The 16,224-nt window shown below is 35.6% G+C and overlaps 1 protein-coding gene across 4 annotated transcripts; it reads right to left on the bottom strand.

Moving 5' to 3' along the window:
- Positions 1 to 3,817: 3,817 nt before the first annotated feature.
- On the bottom strand, positions 3,818 to 15,821 carry LOC130993633 (alpha-glucan water dikinase, chloroplastic). 4 transcript variants are annotated; one of them, XM_057918597.1, is made up of 34 exons: positions 15,654 to 15,821; positions 14,800 to 15,126; positions 14,331 to 14,372; positions 14,089 to 14,198; positions 13,920 to 13,998; positions 13,711 to 13,802; positions 13,477 to 13,630; positions 12,836 to 13,075; positions 12,341 to 12,679; positions 12,148 to 12,255; positions 11,953 to 12,051; positions 11,699 to 11,839; positions 11,512 to 11,600; positions 10,767 to 10,901; positions 10,325 to 10,487; positions 10,145 to 10,234; positions 9,852 to 10,037; positions 9,504 to 9,566; positions 9,360 to 9,422; positions 9,214 to 9,273; positions 8,961 to 9,113; positions 8,787 to 8,870; positions 8,331 to 8,507; positions 8,139 to 8,245; positions 7,707 to 7,920; positions 7,513 to 7,616; positions 7,195 to 7,327; positions 6,910 to 7,035; positions 6,197 to 6,307; positions 5,738 to 5,836; positions 5,440 to 5,613; positions 4,980 to 5,072; positions 4,589 to 4,704; positions 3,818 to 4,331 (listed from the first exon to the last, which is right to left on the bottom strand). In XM_057918597.1, exons 2-34 carry the CDS (start codon positions 15,067 to 15,069, stop codon positions 4,127 to 4,129), a joined length of 4,419 nt encoding a protein of 1,472 aa, XP_057774580.1. In that variant the 5' UTR covers positions 15,070 to 15,126; positions 15,654 to 15,821; the 3' UTR covers positions 3,818 to 4,126. The 4 variants fall into 4 exon arrangements, with proteins under 4 accessions (XP_057774580.1, XP_057774577.1, XP_057774579.1 ...); XM_057918594.1 differs by having other exon boundaries at positions 14,331 to 14,375; positions 14,800 to 15,141; positions 15,654 to 15,790; XM_057918596.1 differs by having other exon boundaries at positions 14,800 to 15,141; positions 15,654 to 15,790.
- Between the last annotated feature and the right edge of the window lie 403 nt (positions 15,822 to 16,224).

The raw sequence follows: 16,224 nt of genomic DNA, 5'->3' as shown, positions 1-16,224 counted from the left end.
CAAATCTATCAAATTATCTTTGTAACGCGTTTTGTATTTTATCAAATTGAAATACAAAAATTTGTGTTTACACTTAAATTATTTGCTTTACAATCTGTAGAATTACTTATTTTTATATAATACTCATTAAATTTAATATTATACTTATTAAGTTGATATTATTGTTATGAAACACTGTTTTAAATCAAATACTAATATTTAAATTAACAGAATTTTTTATTACTAATAAATCTAACTTGTAAATAATGACATTTTGACATAATTTAAAATTTTAAAAATAAATAAATATATTGTATCCTGGGCACCACACGGAAGGACCTACTAGTATGAGATAATAAATTTGTATGTTTGAGTTAAAATGGAAGTAAATAATGAAAGAGATGTTAGTAGTGCTTTTATTTGTGAGGTTGACAAGCATTTGAACTTTGTGGCAAAGGCAGACTATGTTGTCTACCTTCTTGCAATAGAATGTTGGGAGAAGAAAAGCTGAAATCTCAGGATATTTGTCTACAAATATGTCACAAACAAACAATTTAAGGCAGCATTGTTGAGAATCATGAGTGTACGCTGTGTTTTTGTATACTCCCCACAAGCTAAATATATACTCCCTCCGTCCCAGCTTTTTGTATCCACTACTAAAAGTGGATACAAAAAGCTGGGACGGAGGGAGTATTTTTTATATTTGAATATTTAGTAGTAGTTTATATATATGGCAAAATAAGGGATAGGTATTTTGATTTTTTAATATTGTCTATATGAGATACTTGGGCATGGTAAAAGATGTTTTGGACTGAAAATTTGAATTGGGTAGTTCTGATTTGGACATTTAGTTTAGCTAATGCGGCAGAAATCGGATGCTAATAATAGAAAACCAAATGCTAGTTAACTTCTCTTTCACAAATTGAAAAGGTTGGTGAAAATTTACTTGGTATACATAGCAGAGTGCGCTAAAGTGTTCAAACGCATAAAATAAATTTTAATTTGCACAACGGCTATCTGTGTTTATAAATAAAATGTAGCAAAGTAAAATTTATTCTAGATTATAAGTTTAATTAATTATTTGTGATATATTTAGAATCAATACATAATTATTATTTTGTTGAGCGTAAAGGAAAAGAAATAAAAACGAAGTGGGTAGAAAAGGCCCAAATCTTTTGAAGGGATTACATTTTGGGCCCATTTTTTGTTAAGAATATGGCAGCAGAATTTGACCAGTGGCTGCTTTTTCTGTCTGTCCACAGTTTCTGTTTCTCATGCCTAAGTTTCAGTCACTATAATGTTAGGCTCAATTCATTTAACATAAGTATATATTCAACCATCATATTTTTTTATTATTATTACTAAGTATGGAGGCTAGGCTATAGGCCAAAAAAAGAATACCGAATAGGATTACCCATTCATTTCTTAGAAAATTTTCAATTATTAGAGGACTAAAAATCAAAATATAGTGGAAAACTGTCTAGGTACGTATTTTATTATACTGAACTGCATAAATCAATTCCTCATTCAGTCACAGCTCCTATTTGAGTAGCATGCATATCAAGATTCCTCAATCCAAGAGATGGAAGAAGTGAAAAAAAATGAAAAGAATGTCACAAACTCTAAGAAAAGCAATATCATGTACTCCAAAATTAATGTTCCCCAAAATTGAGGAAAAACTATGGTTTTTGGAAAGGAATACTAGAGGCTTCTTTGGGTTTCGTTTTTCACCTTTTGCAAGATCAAGTATCCATCACAAATTTAAAGCTGGACTAATACAAAGTGACACTTTCAAACATGAAATAAAGAACATGGGCAATGATTATGTCCCAACTTTTATCTAAAGCCAATATATAAACAACCAATAGATACACAAAAATTACGTATATTTATTTTGAAACACAGTAATTATTATAGGTCTCATAGGGCAATGGATGTGTATTGTAAACGTCCAAAGTGAAATTTTTGGTAGGCATGATTGAAGAAGGGTGGGAGTAGTATCTTAATTAAAAAAGGAAGGATAGAATGTTTGTTAATTGTGGGTTTTGGGTGACGGGATGATGGCTAATCCATGCTACCACCATCATACCTGTTGGCCCATTACTCCATTACTCATTATCATCTTCAACAAGATGATGTTGTTCATTGCATACATATATAGGCATGCACACCCCATATTCACGAAACTAATTCTTTTTGCTTCATGCCACCTCTACATTTTGTATGTCGATTATTTTTTTACGCAAGTAGTAAAATTTATTCACAAAACGCACGAGAGGTGCCATTTAATAATGAACCATATATTCCAAAAACTTGCAATCTATACTAATAGAAAAAGAGCCTAAGACATTTTAAGACACAACTTGTGGATTGCCTATTTTACCCATATTATATATTTTATTTTAAAATTATTTTACATATTATATATTTATAAGAATATATTAATTCATTAGATATTACACTAAATCTATGTGATATATTTCTATAGCTATTGATAAGGCTTATAAATGAATATATCCATCCAATAAATAATCTAATAAAAGTAATGAATTAATAGATTTTTTAAAATAATAAATTATCAAATAAAATAACATTAATTACACGTACAATGTACGTTCTTTCTGCTAGTTATAATAAAACAAGATCATGAGATGGATTACAAATTCAATTTCCCAAGTTAAAATAAGACGTGTTAGGAGCTAAATTTGAGATGCAAAAGCAAAACCTAATTAACTTTGATTATCTCCACTAAATCTTCGCCATTTGCCAAGGAGTTCTTAAACACCACCCCATTTCTATAATTCCAAATATTTCAAACAACACAAATTTTATAAAGTTTTACAGGTCTAACCGTTCTTTTCTTCCTTGTAAGCCCCATATGTTATTCAAAGTGATTAGTTGTGTAAACGTGATCAATATAATTGAGTGCAAACCAACTAGCTATAACATGAGCTGACCCAAATCTTGTATGTCGACTATGTGAATATGAAACCAAGGGACTATAATGAAATTATTAAGAGGTAGTTAGAGAAATCACTTTGACCCAACAAAAATATGAACTATTTAAATATATATACCGACCTAAAGATTAGAGGTGACAAGACTACTAACCACAAAATACATTGTTTTGCCAATGTTCATTTGTGGATGTATATTTTTTAGGAAAGTAAAATGACTTTGACCATCTGAATTGAATTCTGTCGTGGGCTTCAATAGTCCAATCATCAGTGGAAAAATATGACAAGCAAGGTTACTATGGCTGGTGATTTTTTTATTATTTTTTTTCTGTCTTTTTTTTTTTGACCAAACAAAAAAAAAATTGACAGATAATCTGAATGGAAAAACCAATTTGCTATTTCATCATTCTCTCACAAAAAGTTAGCCTATGTTCTTATTTCCAACAACGAACGATGATTTTATATTCTATATTATTCAGTTTTGATTATTTTAGTATTTTATTCAGTATATTCTATATTATTCAGTTTTGATTATTTTAGTTTAGTATGGAGAAGAGCTACTAGTGACTTCTATCATGGTCTCTCAGCAATTTGCATCATCATCCTTATAATATGTGTTTGCGTTTTGCTTGTTTTCTTCATGAATTAAGAAACCCATCATCAGTTATTGAACCACCAAAATAACTATTCATCTTTCCTCAAATTGTGCCTTTTGTTGCACTTCATGTGAAGTATTCATTTATTTTTTAGTTGATGAATACTAATACCATGTCGTCCAAACAAGACCACAACATGGTATTAGTGGATGATGTCTGCTATCATGGCAAATAGTTCCATCTCCCAGTAGATGTATTTCACCAGAAAATACCATTTCTATACCATTCTCCCAATGCTTATGAAGTTATTATAAATAAAGTGAAGAGTATGTATAGAGCGTACAACAGATGCAGACACAGTATAGCTTGAATATGAACACTGAACAGGCGTGTTATTGCCCTATTTGTATCATTTGCATCAATATATACTGACACTTGATATATAAACTACCACTACCTGATTCTTTTCAGGCACCTACCTAGTGTATCTGCGAGAGACATTGCCCTTATAGTCGATGCTGCTCGTTGGGACTCGTGTTTAGTCGTAGTAGGCCATTTGCATCCCAGAATTCATTTGGATTCCAAGTAAATTGATCACATTTGTGGTCTTGTTTGGACGACATAAATTTTTCCATCCTTGACAACGCCTTCAATATCTTGGGGGGATCCATATAGCTCCTCAATGGCATTTGCTGCAACGGCTATGCTAGAGAGAATTGAATGACGGAAGTCACCATCAATCATTAATGCATCAGATGAGTAATCAAGCACCACTTTATCCTCTTCGTCCATTGGGACACTGCAAGAAACAGCAACCAAAACTTAGTTATATTATTCCGAAGATCATGTGCCATTAAAAGAGCCACCTTTCGGATACTACTTGTTTTTGACTCGGAGGTATGGTAATGCCACCTCAACTGAATTACTCAATATTATTGTTTCTTTTATGGTTTGGAACCGTTTCTGATTCAATGGCACTAAATATGCTACTTTAAATGTTAAACGGAACACAGAGAGAGAGAGAGAGAGAGAGAGAGAGAGAGAGAGAGAACTTACCTATCATAAAGCCCAGCACCAGCATAACCTTCTAGATCCTCACCATTTGAATCTGACCGGAAAATTATAGACCGCCTAATAAAAAGGCCAATAGGTTTGCTGGGGTAACCCAAAATCTGGAAGGACAAAGCATATGAACAAAATTTTCATCAGTCAATAGTTAAATGCTTTATGCAAAAATGACCTCATACAATTCTCATGATGATAAACTGTGCACTAGATTTCTTTAATCTTTATGGAAGTAGTAATATTTTGCAGGAAAGCTCAACAAAAGGGTAGAAAATACGAAAATATAATCTCGACAGTACCACTATTGACATAAAAATATACCATGTCACCCAAGGGATATGACACATCCAGATGTGCTGCAAGCCTCAGGTTAATAACTTACATGAGGAGATTTCAGGTCATTTTTCTTGCAAATAAAGCTTAGTGCACGACCTGGATACGCTCCCACGAGTGTCTCTCCAAGCCCCTTGACAACCTATTCACGACAAAGCATGTGTTACCCTTTGTTAGATAGTTCAATACCTCAGAACTACATGAGATTTGGAGATCTTCAACAGAAAAGCTTTTTAAGCAGAAACTTTTCATACGTCTTCTTTAGTTAAATTCAACACCAATATCTTTTCATATAATTTTTCTGTGTGGGCCCATTCTTCGGGTTTTGCTCCAATTTTTATGTGTTTTTGGATTTTGATTTTAGGTAGGTGATGCTTGACTAGTTTTTCTGTACCAGCTCTTGGGCTCACATGTTTTTTTGTTATCTCTGAGGTTATGGACATCGATTGGGGCGGTCTACCAAAACCTGCCTCTACCAAAACGTTTTAACAGTTCATAAAGTATATTACCTCAGCATATATTTCTGATGAATCCCCAGAAGATGGATTAGTGGTATGGATAACAAATGCATAATCAGCATTTACTATTTCTTGAACTAGGACAGCCATGCAAAGACAGTCATGATCAAGCTTCACTTTTCTTGTACTGAAGTATGCCCTCTCATTCCATTTTGAGGCCCATACCTAGAAAATGCAGATAACTAAATATTTGGCTATATAAAGATCAGTTCTTGAATCAATGGTTATCAAAAGATGGCAGAGTTTCCATAAAATGTGCAAGTATTGGTGCCTTTGTGTATAAGCTTACCTTCTTTATGGCCATCCATGCTTGTTCCCATCTCTCTGCACCTTCATCACCAGGCCATGGCATGCCAGAACTTTGCATCTTCTCCTTGAGCTCTTTAATCTGAGACAAGGTTTTTCAAGTAAAATATGGGACATCTGAAATGATCACTTTCTCAAGACTGCCAATTTCGGAGTAATCTTTTTTATCTCAAGCCCATGTAGTAATTTATTATGTCAGTTACAAAAACTATCATTGAGGTTTGACCATCAACATATAAGGCCAATTTTATGTTTGCATAAATGATGTCAAGGTCATCTTTGTAGTTAACCATAAACTAAACTAGGTTGATAGGGTTTAGATTCTAGCTACTGATTTGCAGGATTGCAGCACTTATTGGAAAGCACAGGGTAAATCTGCTCAATTTAATAAAATGGTAAATGCCCAGTCACCAAAAAGTGATGCCACTAAAAGGGGACTTACCAACTGTGGTGGTGCTGAAAGTTCCAAAACTGTATTTCGAATCTCACCAAGGCAACTGAAGTCTCCTTCATATAACTTTTTCTTCAGAACTAGCAATTTTTCTGCCACAACCTGCCGAGTTCCAGATTAAAATGGAAAATCAACAGATTGTTAAGCAGTTATGTTCACATCATAGTGTGAAATGATGATGTCAGGGATTTCATTTCATAAGAAAATCTGCTACCACAGATACATACCACCCATATGTCCTGAACTAAAAGGGGATATACCATATTAGTGTCAATCAACCACATAAATGAGAACATTCTAATTCAATTTAATTCTTCAAATGATTTAATCCGTAGAGCTTTTAGAGAAAGCTGTAGTTTCACAATCCAAAGCGCACCTGAAAACTTTCAACGAGTAATGATCATAGAGCGGTTGCGGTTTAAGAAATTTAATTTTCATTAATTGTCAAAAGAGATTTTATAAAGGAAATATTGAATTTTCTCTTGACTACATAGAGTTTTATCCATGAGGCTCAGTGAGAACACTGCATATTTTCAGAGGAAAAGTGTTCCTAAGAGGCTAAGAGCATTTTAAGCCAAATGAAAGAAATGGGTACAATTGCACAGTACCACACAATCATGCAGATAAACGAATTTAGAAGAATTGGATGAAGGGTAATGTGTACAAAAAGGAGCATGAGAAGGTGTGTAGCAAAAAAGTATAACCTGATTTAGATTATTTGAAAGGACTGCTTCAAAAGTACCAAATGGTAAAGCAACAGAGGTTGGAATGTTAACCCAAGATGGAACTTTTCCTTTTAGGTGTGCGATATTGCGTGATTTGGCTCCAACCTGGACAAATTTAAAACATACATTTAGTATAAGTTTAGTTTACAGCTGAATCTCCAACAGGCAGATTGTCCTCCTAGAGCTTTAAATGGATAGAGAACATGAAATAAGATAACAAAAGAGGAGACATTAAAAGTATAAAGTTAAATGTAAGAGGCCAACCAGTTCATTAGTGAATTCCTCAGATGCTATCGCATATCTTCCAGAGAACTCCTTTCTCTCCAAAGACAAAGATGGAGCAGATGAAGCTTCATTTGAATTAGCTGAACTTACTAGCTCATCATCTTTCATCTCACTACAGCAAAGATACAAATAGGAAGGATCAACTTTCGCCTTCACAAAACCATAAAGTGCAGGATTTCTGGGTCTAGGATTATTTGCAAATGTGAAGAAAGAAAAGAAGCAAAAAAGAACTCAAGTGTCCCTGATCTCTTTGATTTTAATGAACATGAACAGTAAACTTGGTTTATCCTGAATTACCTGTATACCACATCTGCAGATGTAGGTTTTAAGCGCAGCAACTTTCCTTCATGTGCCTCGATGTTAGCCAATATGTTGGGATCAAAGCAAGTGGCAAAACAAACCTACAAAAAAGAGAACTCTTAGTGGAGCTACGGAGGGATATTGAGAGCCAGCAATCGCACCGAACAACTAAGCATTAACAGAAATACAACCTTACTGTTCCTGGCTCGAACAGAAACATGCGAGAGAACATCAGGCATGTCTGGTGTCAGTACTGCTACAGCACCATCAGGAATTTCTTCCTCTCCTTTAACAGATTTTGCAACCAATATTGTTGGTCTTGAGTAAGACTTATTCTGAACAGAAAGCAATTGATCAACTACAACAACATATCCAACAGCTTCAACTGGACTGATGACCTGCCAACTGAAACAAAATATGGGACACACGTTAGTAAGCTATTAATGCTAGTTCAACAACTATATGTTTGCGTTTTCATATGATCTCAGAAATGTCATCCCTCGTCTGACTGAGTAAACATGGTCAGAGTTCCCTGGTGCTAAAGTTCTTAGGAAACATTATTGTAACTGGATTGATGCAAAATTATAAATTTTCTATCTTGGTGCGCTAGTAAAATTTATGACCTTCCTAGATTAGCAGTTTTTCGAAGAACTGGATCAAGCCGATTGAGAAGGGAGGACAGTGAAGCTGCTGATCCTGCCCGAATTATTTCTTCAGTAAATATATTGACCTGCACGAAATATTTACAATGTTAATTATGAGTTGAAATGAGAAAAGGCTCCAAAAGGACTACACAGGTTCCAATGTTTACATACAGCCCCCTGATCCACCCCAAGCAGTGTGCCAAGATACTCTGCTGAAGGTTGCAGTAACTGATGGTATGCCTCGGCCTTGCTTGCAAGTGAAAGCCGAGTTCTGTCAAGGACTGATTTGGCAAACAATGCCCAGTGCTCATCCCTGCTCTTGAACATGCTCCGGGCTAAATTCCACCCCTTAGTATGAGAAGAAAACTAAAATCAGCAAAGCGAAAAAATCTTCCATCACCTAGAAAATGCATTAACGAAGAAAGATCATACATTGCAGACGTGTATTATAAGGAAAAAAGGTATGAGGCCTCCGAAATTTCCATGAGCAAATAGAATTATGTTAACTAGAAAGTTCCAAATGCATGTAGAGATGTTTATAAGGACTCAAAATATGAGGCATATTGAAGAAACATTAGTTCATAAATATGAACAAACAACTGGCACTTCTGTTTCATTGCTCCTCACCTTTAAGCAATAAAGGAGATCTTCATTATCGCCCACGGAAAGTGTGAGGTTCTCAGCAACAAGAGAAATGAAGTACATGATTTTCTGCAGAATTTGCAGTCCGATCAAATTATAATAAAGGAGGGGGGAACATAAAAAATTAGTTAAAGGACAATAATAAGGTTTATATGATACCTCAGGGCTAGCATTATTTAGCTCTTCATATCCACGTTCTACAGCTGTTCTAACTGCAGAGTCTAGGGCAATATCCAGGAATAAAATATCCTTCAAGCGGTCATTCGATTGGGAAAGCAATGGTCTAAGCTCCTGACGAGCCTCAAGCAATCCCTGAGTGCAAAAGCATATCCACCAGCAATGCATTAAAGGGGCTGACAAACTAAGGGTTTTTCAAGATTAAAAGAGGAACTATCACAAGAATTTGATATACCTCAAGCAGGGCTTCAACATTCCTATCTTCAATGTGGTTTATAACAAATCGGAGTAGTTCCTGTTCTCATAATCAGAAAGATTTAGCAAAATAATTCAGAATTTCACTATGCTAAGGATCATTGCATATTGAAGAATTGGCACTACCGGAAATCCTGCTGGTAAGCCTTGGACAGGATTTATCTGCACTCCAACCATGAAACCTTGTCCCTGATGTGAATTGAATACCACTTAGAATCATTGCAGGAGGGATGAGACTAGCTGATAATGAATTACTATGAATGGAATTACCTCATCTTTGTATCCCAAGCAATTTGTGATGGCAGACTCAAGATCTGCACCTGAATGAACTGCCTGCACCGAAGTAGAATAAAATTTTGGAAATTAAGCATGATTAGTTGTTAGATACTGCTCAGAAATAAACCAGCTGGCCAAGATGTAGTGGAAAAACAGGGAATCGGAAAATCTGCAAGTCTTTATTATGTGAAATGAAAATTTTTGGAATTAGAAAACATTTTATATCTTATTCTGCAGGCATTAACTTTGAATGACTCGGACGCATACAAACAAGCAGTTATTGGAATCAACTGTGTGTGCCAGTGTTGAATTGGTCATACAGACGTGACAAAAAGCTCTAACCTTCAATGTTCGCATGTAATGTCCAAGATCACGCAGAAGTCCATCCTTTTGATCCCGCCTAAAATTAGGTTCAGAGTGTATAGCACGGTCGTAACTAAGGAGACGCTCTTTTGTTATTCCATTATCATTTAAGGTCTTCCAGTAAACACTAATGTCAAAGTCACTCTTGAGATAGTCCATCAGTGCCTGTGATAGGTGTGATTAAAATCATTTGGTGAAACTTGTAAACATGCAAGTGAGTGTGTGCTGTTAAGATCAGTCAAATGATTGTTTGCTTATTTCATCCTGAATACCTGACAGATTACAACATCATCAGGACTAGTGTTATTATGAAGTTTTTGATGCCATTCTTCCATCAGTCCACCTTTGCAGTCATTGTTTCTCTGGAATTGGATAATAAATTGTGCAGCATTATCAAACCCAAAGATCCACAAAGGAGGGGGGGGGGGGGGCAGCATGCTTAAGAAAACTACCTGAATGACTAATATTTCATCCCTAATTCGTTGCCCCACATCACCTTCACCTCCACGTCCGACAGTTGACAAAATCATGCGTAAGATTTCACGATACTCAGGACAGCTTTTGTAGACATTCTGCAGTAAATCTGTAAGCCTGTCTTGAGCTTTGCTTATCTCTCTGCACCAAGACAAGAATTTAAATTTCAACTAAACTGAAATTGATAAGAGTTAGAAGAAAAAAAAGATACATGTAGCACATGATCCTCTGCCATCCATTGCAGAGGCCCTTTCATTCAACTTCCTCAAAAACATATGTTACGGAACCAAATATTTTCAGAAACTAAGAGCTTGGGCAATTCATAGGATACCCTATCTGTGGACAACAGAAAGGAGGGGACCCAGATTTCCAGGAATGGAAAACCCACCCATTAAAACAATTGCAGATTAGGAATCCTACCGTGGTTTTACATTGTAATTTTTGTTCCAGATGAGTTGTCTTGTTGCCATATATCTCATCCACACAAGAATGCCAGCAAGACCTACTTCACCTGCACTAGTCGCTTGTTCCATCAAGTCTGCTGCAATATTGAATCTGTAGGAAACATCATGGTGTTAACACATAGTAAATTATCCTAATATATGATATGAAATAAGGTACATTGAGTGGAATATCAACATATAATCTGTTTTCCTCAAGAACAAAAGGCTACAAGACAACATCTCCCCCCATAAAAATGAGGTGGTGGGTCATACATCTTGAATGTACAAGCAATGTTTCTAAATTAAAGGAGCAACTTGACATAGCTAAAGAAATAAGAAACGTTTCAGAATTCATAAACGCTGAGGCCATGCAAAATTAAAGAAGTCACTTTTGAAGAATTTTTAACTCAGTTTGTATGCATCTCAGCTCCAGTTGACAAGTCAAGGCCCAAGATCCAGAAGCCCAAGACTCGGTCGCATGCATTGGGTTGTCATAATAATACTATAAACTCTAAGCAGGAATTTTAGAATCTGTAGGATATACATGTTACACACCACATAATATATCATGCCCCCAAAGCCAAAAAGTAATTCCAATATCAATAGAAGCTTGGATATAAGGAAAATGAAGAATGAAATTGCTCATAAGAAATGTTATCATGAGTTTGGAATGTGAAAGAATGCTCTATTCAGACATTTAGAGATACAAGTAGATTTCTCACCTATGCATAAATGACTTCTGGGCTTCACTTTCCAAGTCTGCTATTTTATCCAACAAAAACTTTGCTGTTCCCTCCCCGTCTCCTGCATCCTTTTGCCATAAAATAAACATCCAGAATAGTCAATATATAATATGGAAACAGATGTGCAATGGAAATCTAGAAAGGACAAAAAGGAGGTTATTCATACCTTTTGAACCTTCGCAGGGCTAGTTTTGAACTCAACATAAAAGTCTGAGCCGCTGTTCTTAATCCAGTTTCCACCAGACAAAAGAACAAATGGCATCCCCACAAAGTTTTCATCTTCAACTGCTATTTCCAATGATTGAATCTGAAAGAGTAGTCTAGGAAGAAGTTATTTTCTTAAGCTCATGACTCATGAGTTGATATCTAGTCTTTTGGTATCAAGGCACATGGGAAACATACAAAAGTTCATTTCCAAACCTTGTATGGCTGATTATTGACAGAAATGGTTGTGAAATTTGTTTCGGCAGCCGTGTCTAAAGAAACTGAATCAGGGGGCATCATAGTTGAGGGAGGTGCCTGGAACATATTCAGCCATTATCAACCGAACAGTCAAAACTACAGTACTAACTGAAAAAAAGAAAATACTAATTATTAATAGGTTTTTTGACGTACTGTCCATTCTCCAGCATTTTTGGACAAAGCCCAGTGGAGAACAACAGGATCGGGAAGATCTGTAGCCAGATAGACTTTTGTCTTGCCTGAGGACTTCGCTACAAGTACCTTAAGAAACAAAACAATATCATAAAACATTTGCTCAATGTTTAAAATTTTGTAAGGGAGAATATATAGGATATTACAGACATACCAGGAATTCCTTATCACCAAGCTTATAAATTTTCTTGTTCAGAATAGGGCCATCAATGTGAGCTTCCTTATCCATAGAGAACTGTTTAATAGCAGATAAAACTTCTGGTGCAGGGGAGATATTTTCCTTGATGGACTTCGGTTCAAACTTAGTGAGAAGTGACATTATGTCCCTTTTCCTGCGCTGAACTCTATCATTGGAGAAATTAGTTTTTGTGGCCTGTTTCTTGGGAACATTGGTTTGTATCTCTCCTTTGGTTATCTTTTTCCGTATATCTTCAAGAGATGAACCCTTGTCTAGTTCAACTTGCAACTCTTTTCTCGCTTCTTCAAATTCTTTCTGTCAAAATGAATGGTATTTAGATAAAAAAAGGTGTTAGGAACAAACAGTAGACTTCTAACCCCATAAATAGAGGTAGCATTTACTATGTGAATAAATGATATGCAATTATTATGACAACTGCTACAGAAAGCACACGAAAGATTCAATATTTACAAGTTTCTGCTCGGCAGAGAAGTTTGGCTTTCCCGCTTTTTCCCATCTTATATATGCTTGTATTTGAACAAGATCATCAGGTATATTGCTCTTTGATGCAATGCTCTTTGATTCAGAAACAAATTGGTCTTTGCTTTCACTTGTACCACTTTTACTTGTTAACTTTGCTCTGAGGTCCTGTGTGGAAGCACCCCTAGCTACTTCTTCCAACAGCTCCATTCGAGCAGCCTCGTACTCCTCCTGTTTAAAAGACATGAAAACGTGAGTAAGAACAAAATCAAACAGCTATATGACCAATAATTATATGAAAGACCCCAATATCAACTAGCATATTACAAAGGATCAAAACTTCAAATAAACCAAAAGGCGGGCAACTGATTCAACATTCAAGTACTAGAATATATTTGACAGTTTGTACATATTAATTCAAGACATATTACTAGATCTCACATGTAGTGATTTCAATAATTATATCACATAAAACATCAAATTTTCTTCATCATTGTTGAGAAACCAGAAAAAGTAATTCCAGGACAGAACTAATCATTTTGTGCGAAACCAGAAAAAGAAACACATGGAACCATCATTATATGGCAGCTACTGCGTTCGTAAGCTGAAGCTAAAGCAAGAACAATACACACCTTCTCTTGTTCTGGGGTATACATCTGTTTCCCTTTCCTCTCCCACCTCAAATATGCTTGGATTTGAACAAGATCCTCAGGAACAGAAATGTTTGGAATTGTAAATTCCGTCTTTGGCAAATTAACATGAAAATTTCCCCCATTGTACTTATACCTGAGAGCATGAGAAAGACAAAGCTAATGACATGGTTCAATACATATGCCTCTAAAATTTATAATAGAGCTTCACTCTACCATTTATTCTGGGCTTCGTCATATATCAGAAACTCTAGAGCTTCTATCGCAGGATCATCAATCTCTATACTCAATGCAGCATTAGCACCAGACTAAAAAGTGACATCACATGAAAAAGATGTTATCTACCAGAAATGATGTAGTTCTGCCAATTATAACAACTCAGGAGACACATTCCATTCAAATTCAAGTGGCATTCTGAAGCTTACTTTCACAAAAGGACTCCTAAGTGCTCTATTTTTGTACACCATAGTTCCAACTGGACGACTTTGCGGAAGACTCCATTTACTGACCAACCAAGAGAAAAGAAATATTAAAACTCGATATATGATTCTGTTTTACAGTAAATAGATACGTATATACTTTAATTGCACTTACTCCTGTTGTTTTTTTATCGCTCCCCAATGTAGAAGTAGGCTGTCACTACTGCTTGTAACTTGAATATTTACTACTGAAGCAGAACCAGATGTCGGAAGCCCAACATCAACCTGTTTATTTACATCCAATATTCTGATGTCAATACATTGGCTTGCACCTTTCGTCAAAGTATCATCCTATATGCACAGTGGATAAAGATGTAGTTTGCATCCCAAATCAGAGATCAGTTTTTGCATGCATACCTGTAACTCAACCTTCTCATCGAGTCTGAACTTCTCCATTTGCTGCTAGAGTACAAAAACAGTAAAGACAATGAACTGAGATACTGCATTCACCACATGGAGGAGTAATGAAATATCCTAAAGAAACTAGTCATGGTATTGCCACAAAAAAACTGAAAATTTTGTAAAATTCAAGCCTTTCAGTATAGATGAGGGCGACCATAAAACCAAAGAGACTTTGAAAGACAGAAATGACTATTACCAAGTAAATTGACTGGCACATTATTATATTAGATGGGGAGAAAAACCCCTATTAAACGAGTGAAAGGGTTCCAATAAGATCTTGATTCATACATCTTGATCAAATCAACTAAAATTATTAAACTGAAATGATCTCAAGCTACTATCTCTGGAGATGTGCATTCCACTAGAAGAAACAATAAAGAAACTAATATAATGTTAATTCTACTCAAAAGTTTCGCAATGTTACCACAGAAGATGGATCAGCAGCCAAGACAGCCTTCGTGGATCTCAAAATAGTATACATCTTTCCCATCTGTAATTTATTTTTCTGCAGTGTAAGCCTTCTACCCCGGAACTCAGTAGATATAGGAGCTCGGTGTGTCAGTGAATTTGCTTGATGCTGGAGAAAGGTATTCCCCCAAATTGAGGTTGAAGTATTGCTTCGACTCTGATGCTCTAAAACTGTCGGAGAAAGCAAACTCTGATGCAGCAAGTTATTCCCAATCGTGTTGCTCATGTTTTCTCAATTGTATGATTAACTCCAAAATTCACAACTTCGACCTCAATATTTATGCTGTCAAAGAAGGAACTAAATCCCAAATCATTAACATAGACCACCATGGTTGGGATATACGAGTATAAACATAATCACATTCACACACATAAACTATTAGTCGATATTCAGAAAAAAAGGAAAGAGATACAAAATCACTATTTAGAGGATGATGCGGCAGAGGGTGGTAGTTATTTCCAAAAATAACGTACAAACACAGCTAACATATACATAGACAAAAATATGCGAACATTGCAGCAACGAAACTAACAGCATATAATTAAATTTGAACTTCATTAGTACGATACAAAAGCTTTTCGACTCCACAGAGATCACAGTTAGAATCTCATGGAATGAACTTAACGATCCACTGCACAAAATAAGCATTTAGCGCAATCATTTATACAAACAATTGGCGTGCAATCAAATTAGCTACTCCACAGAATAATTAAATCAAAGTGCAAAATAGAATAAAATTCGCATAATATACAGTTTCACAAAAAAAGTTTCAACATTGCAACCAACAATTCAGCGAAAAACCAATTTACCTGAAGCATAAGCAAATTCGGACAAAAAATGTGGACAGAATGCAATCTAAGAGAAGTTGGAAGCTCGAAGAGAGTGAAGCGATGATGGAAAGTGGAAAGATTTATTTAGAAAGAAAGAAAGAACGGTGTTAATACGTTACTGCTGATATTATTATCATGAGGGAACGGGACACGTGGCAACATGAGAGAGGTATACGAAAAATAAAGGGCGTTTAGGGGTCTGGAGATTAGTCACGTGCCCGGAGCATGAGGCGTGGGGTCCGTGACTAGCGGTTGCCTTGTTGGGTTGTGTTTGGATATTTTCCATACTATTTCAGATTTTTTATGGAAACTTCCAATTACGGTTGTGTAAAGTAATTTAGTTAGGGCTGAATTAATTGACAAAATCTGGGATTACATTTTACAGATTTCGGGAATTGAATAAACCCAATTTGTTTTAGTGCATGTTCATGTAGCAGAGGACATGCACCACGTGTTCTGTTACGATGACTTCCACATCTTTCATTAAATATATTTCCATGTAAGCAATTGTTACGGACCTACGGTATGGGCTTATTAATTGATAAAACTG

Source organism: Salvia miltiorrhiza, chromosome 7 (assembly GCF_028751815.1).
Source record: "Salvia miltiorrhiza cultivar Shanhuang (shh) chromosome 7, IMPLAD_Smil_shh, whole genome shotgun sequence".
NCBI classification, from domain to species: Eukaryota; Viridiplantae; Streptophyta; class Magnoliopsida; order Lamiales; family Lamiaceae; genus Salvia; species Salvia miltiorrhiza.
This window is presented reverse-complemented; position numbering and strand designations above follow the sequence as displayed.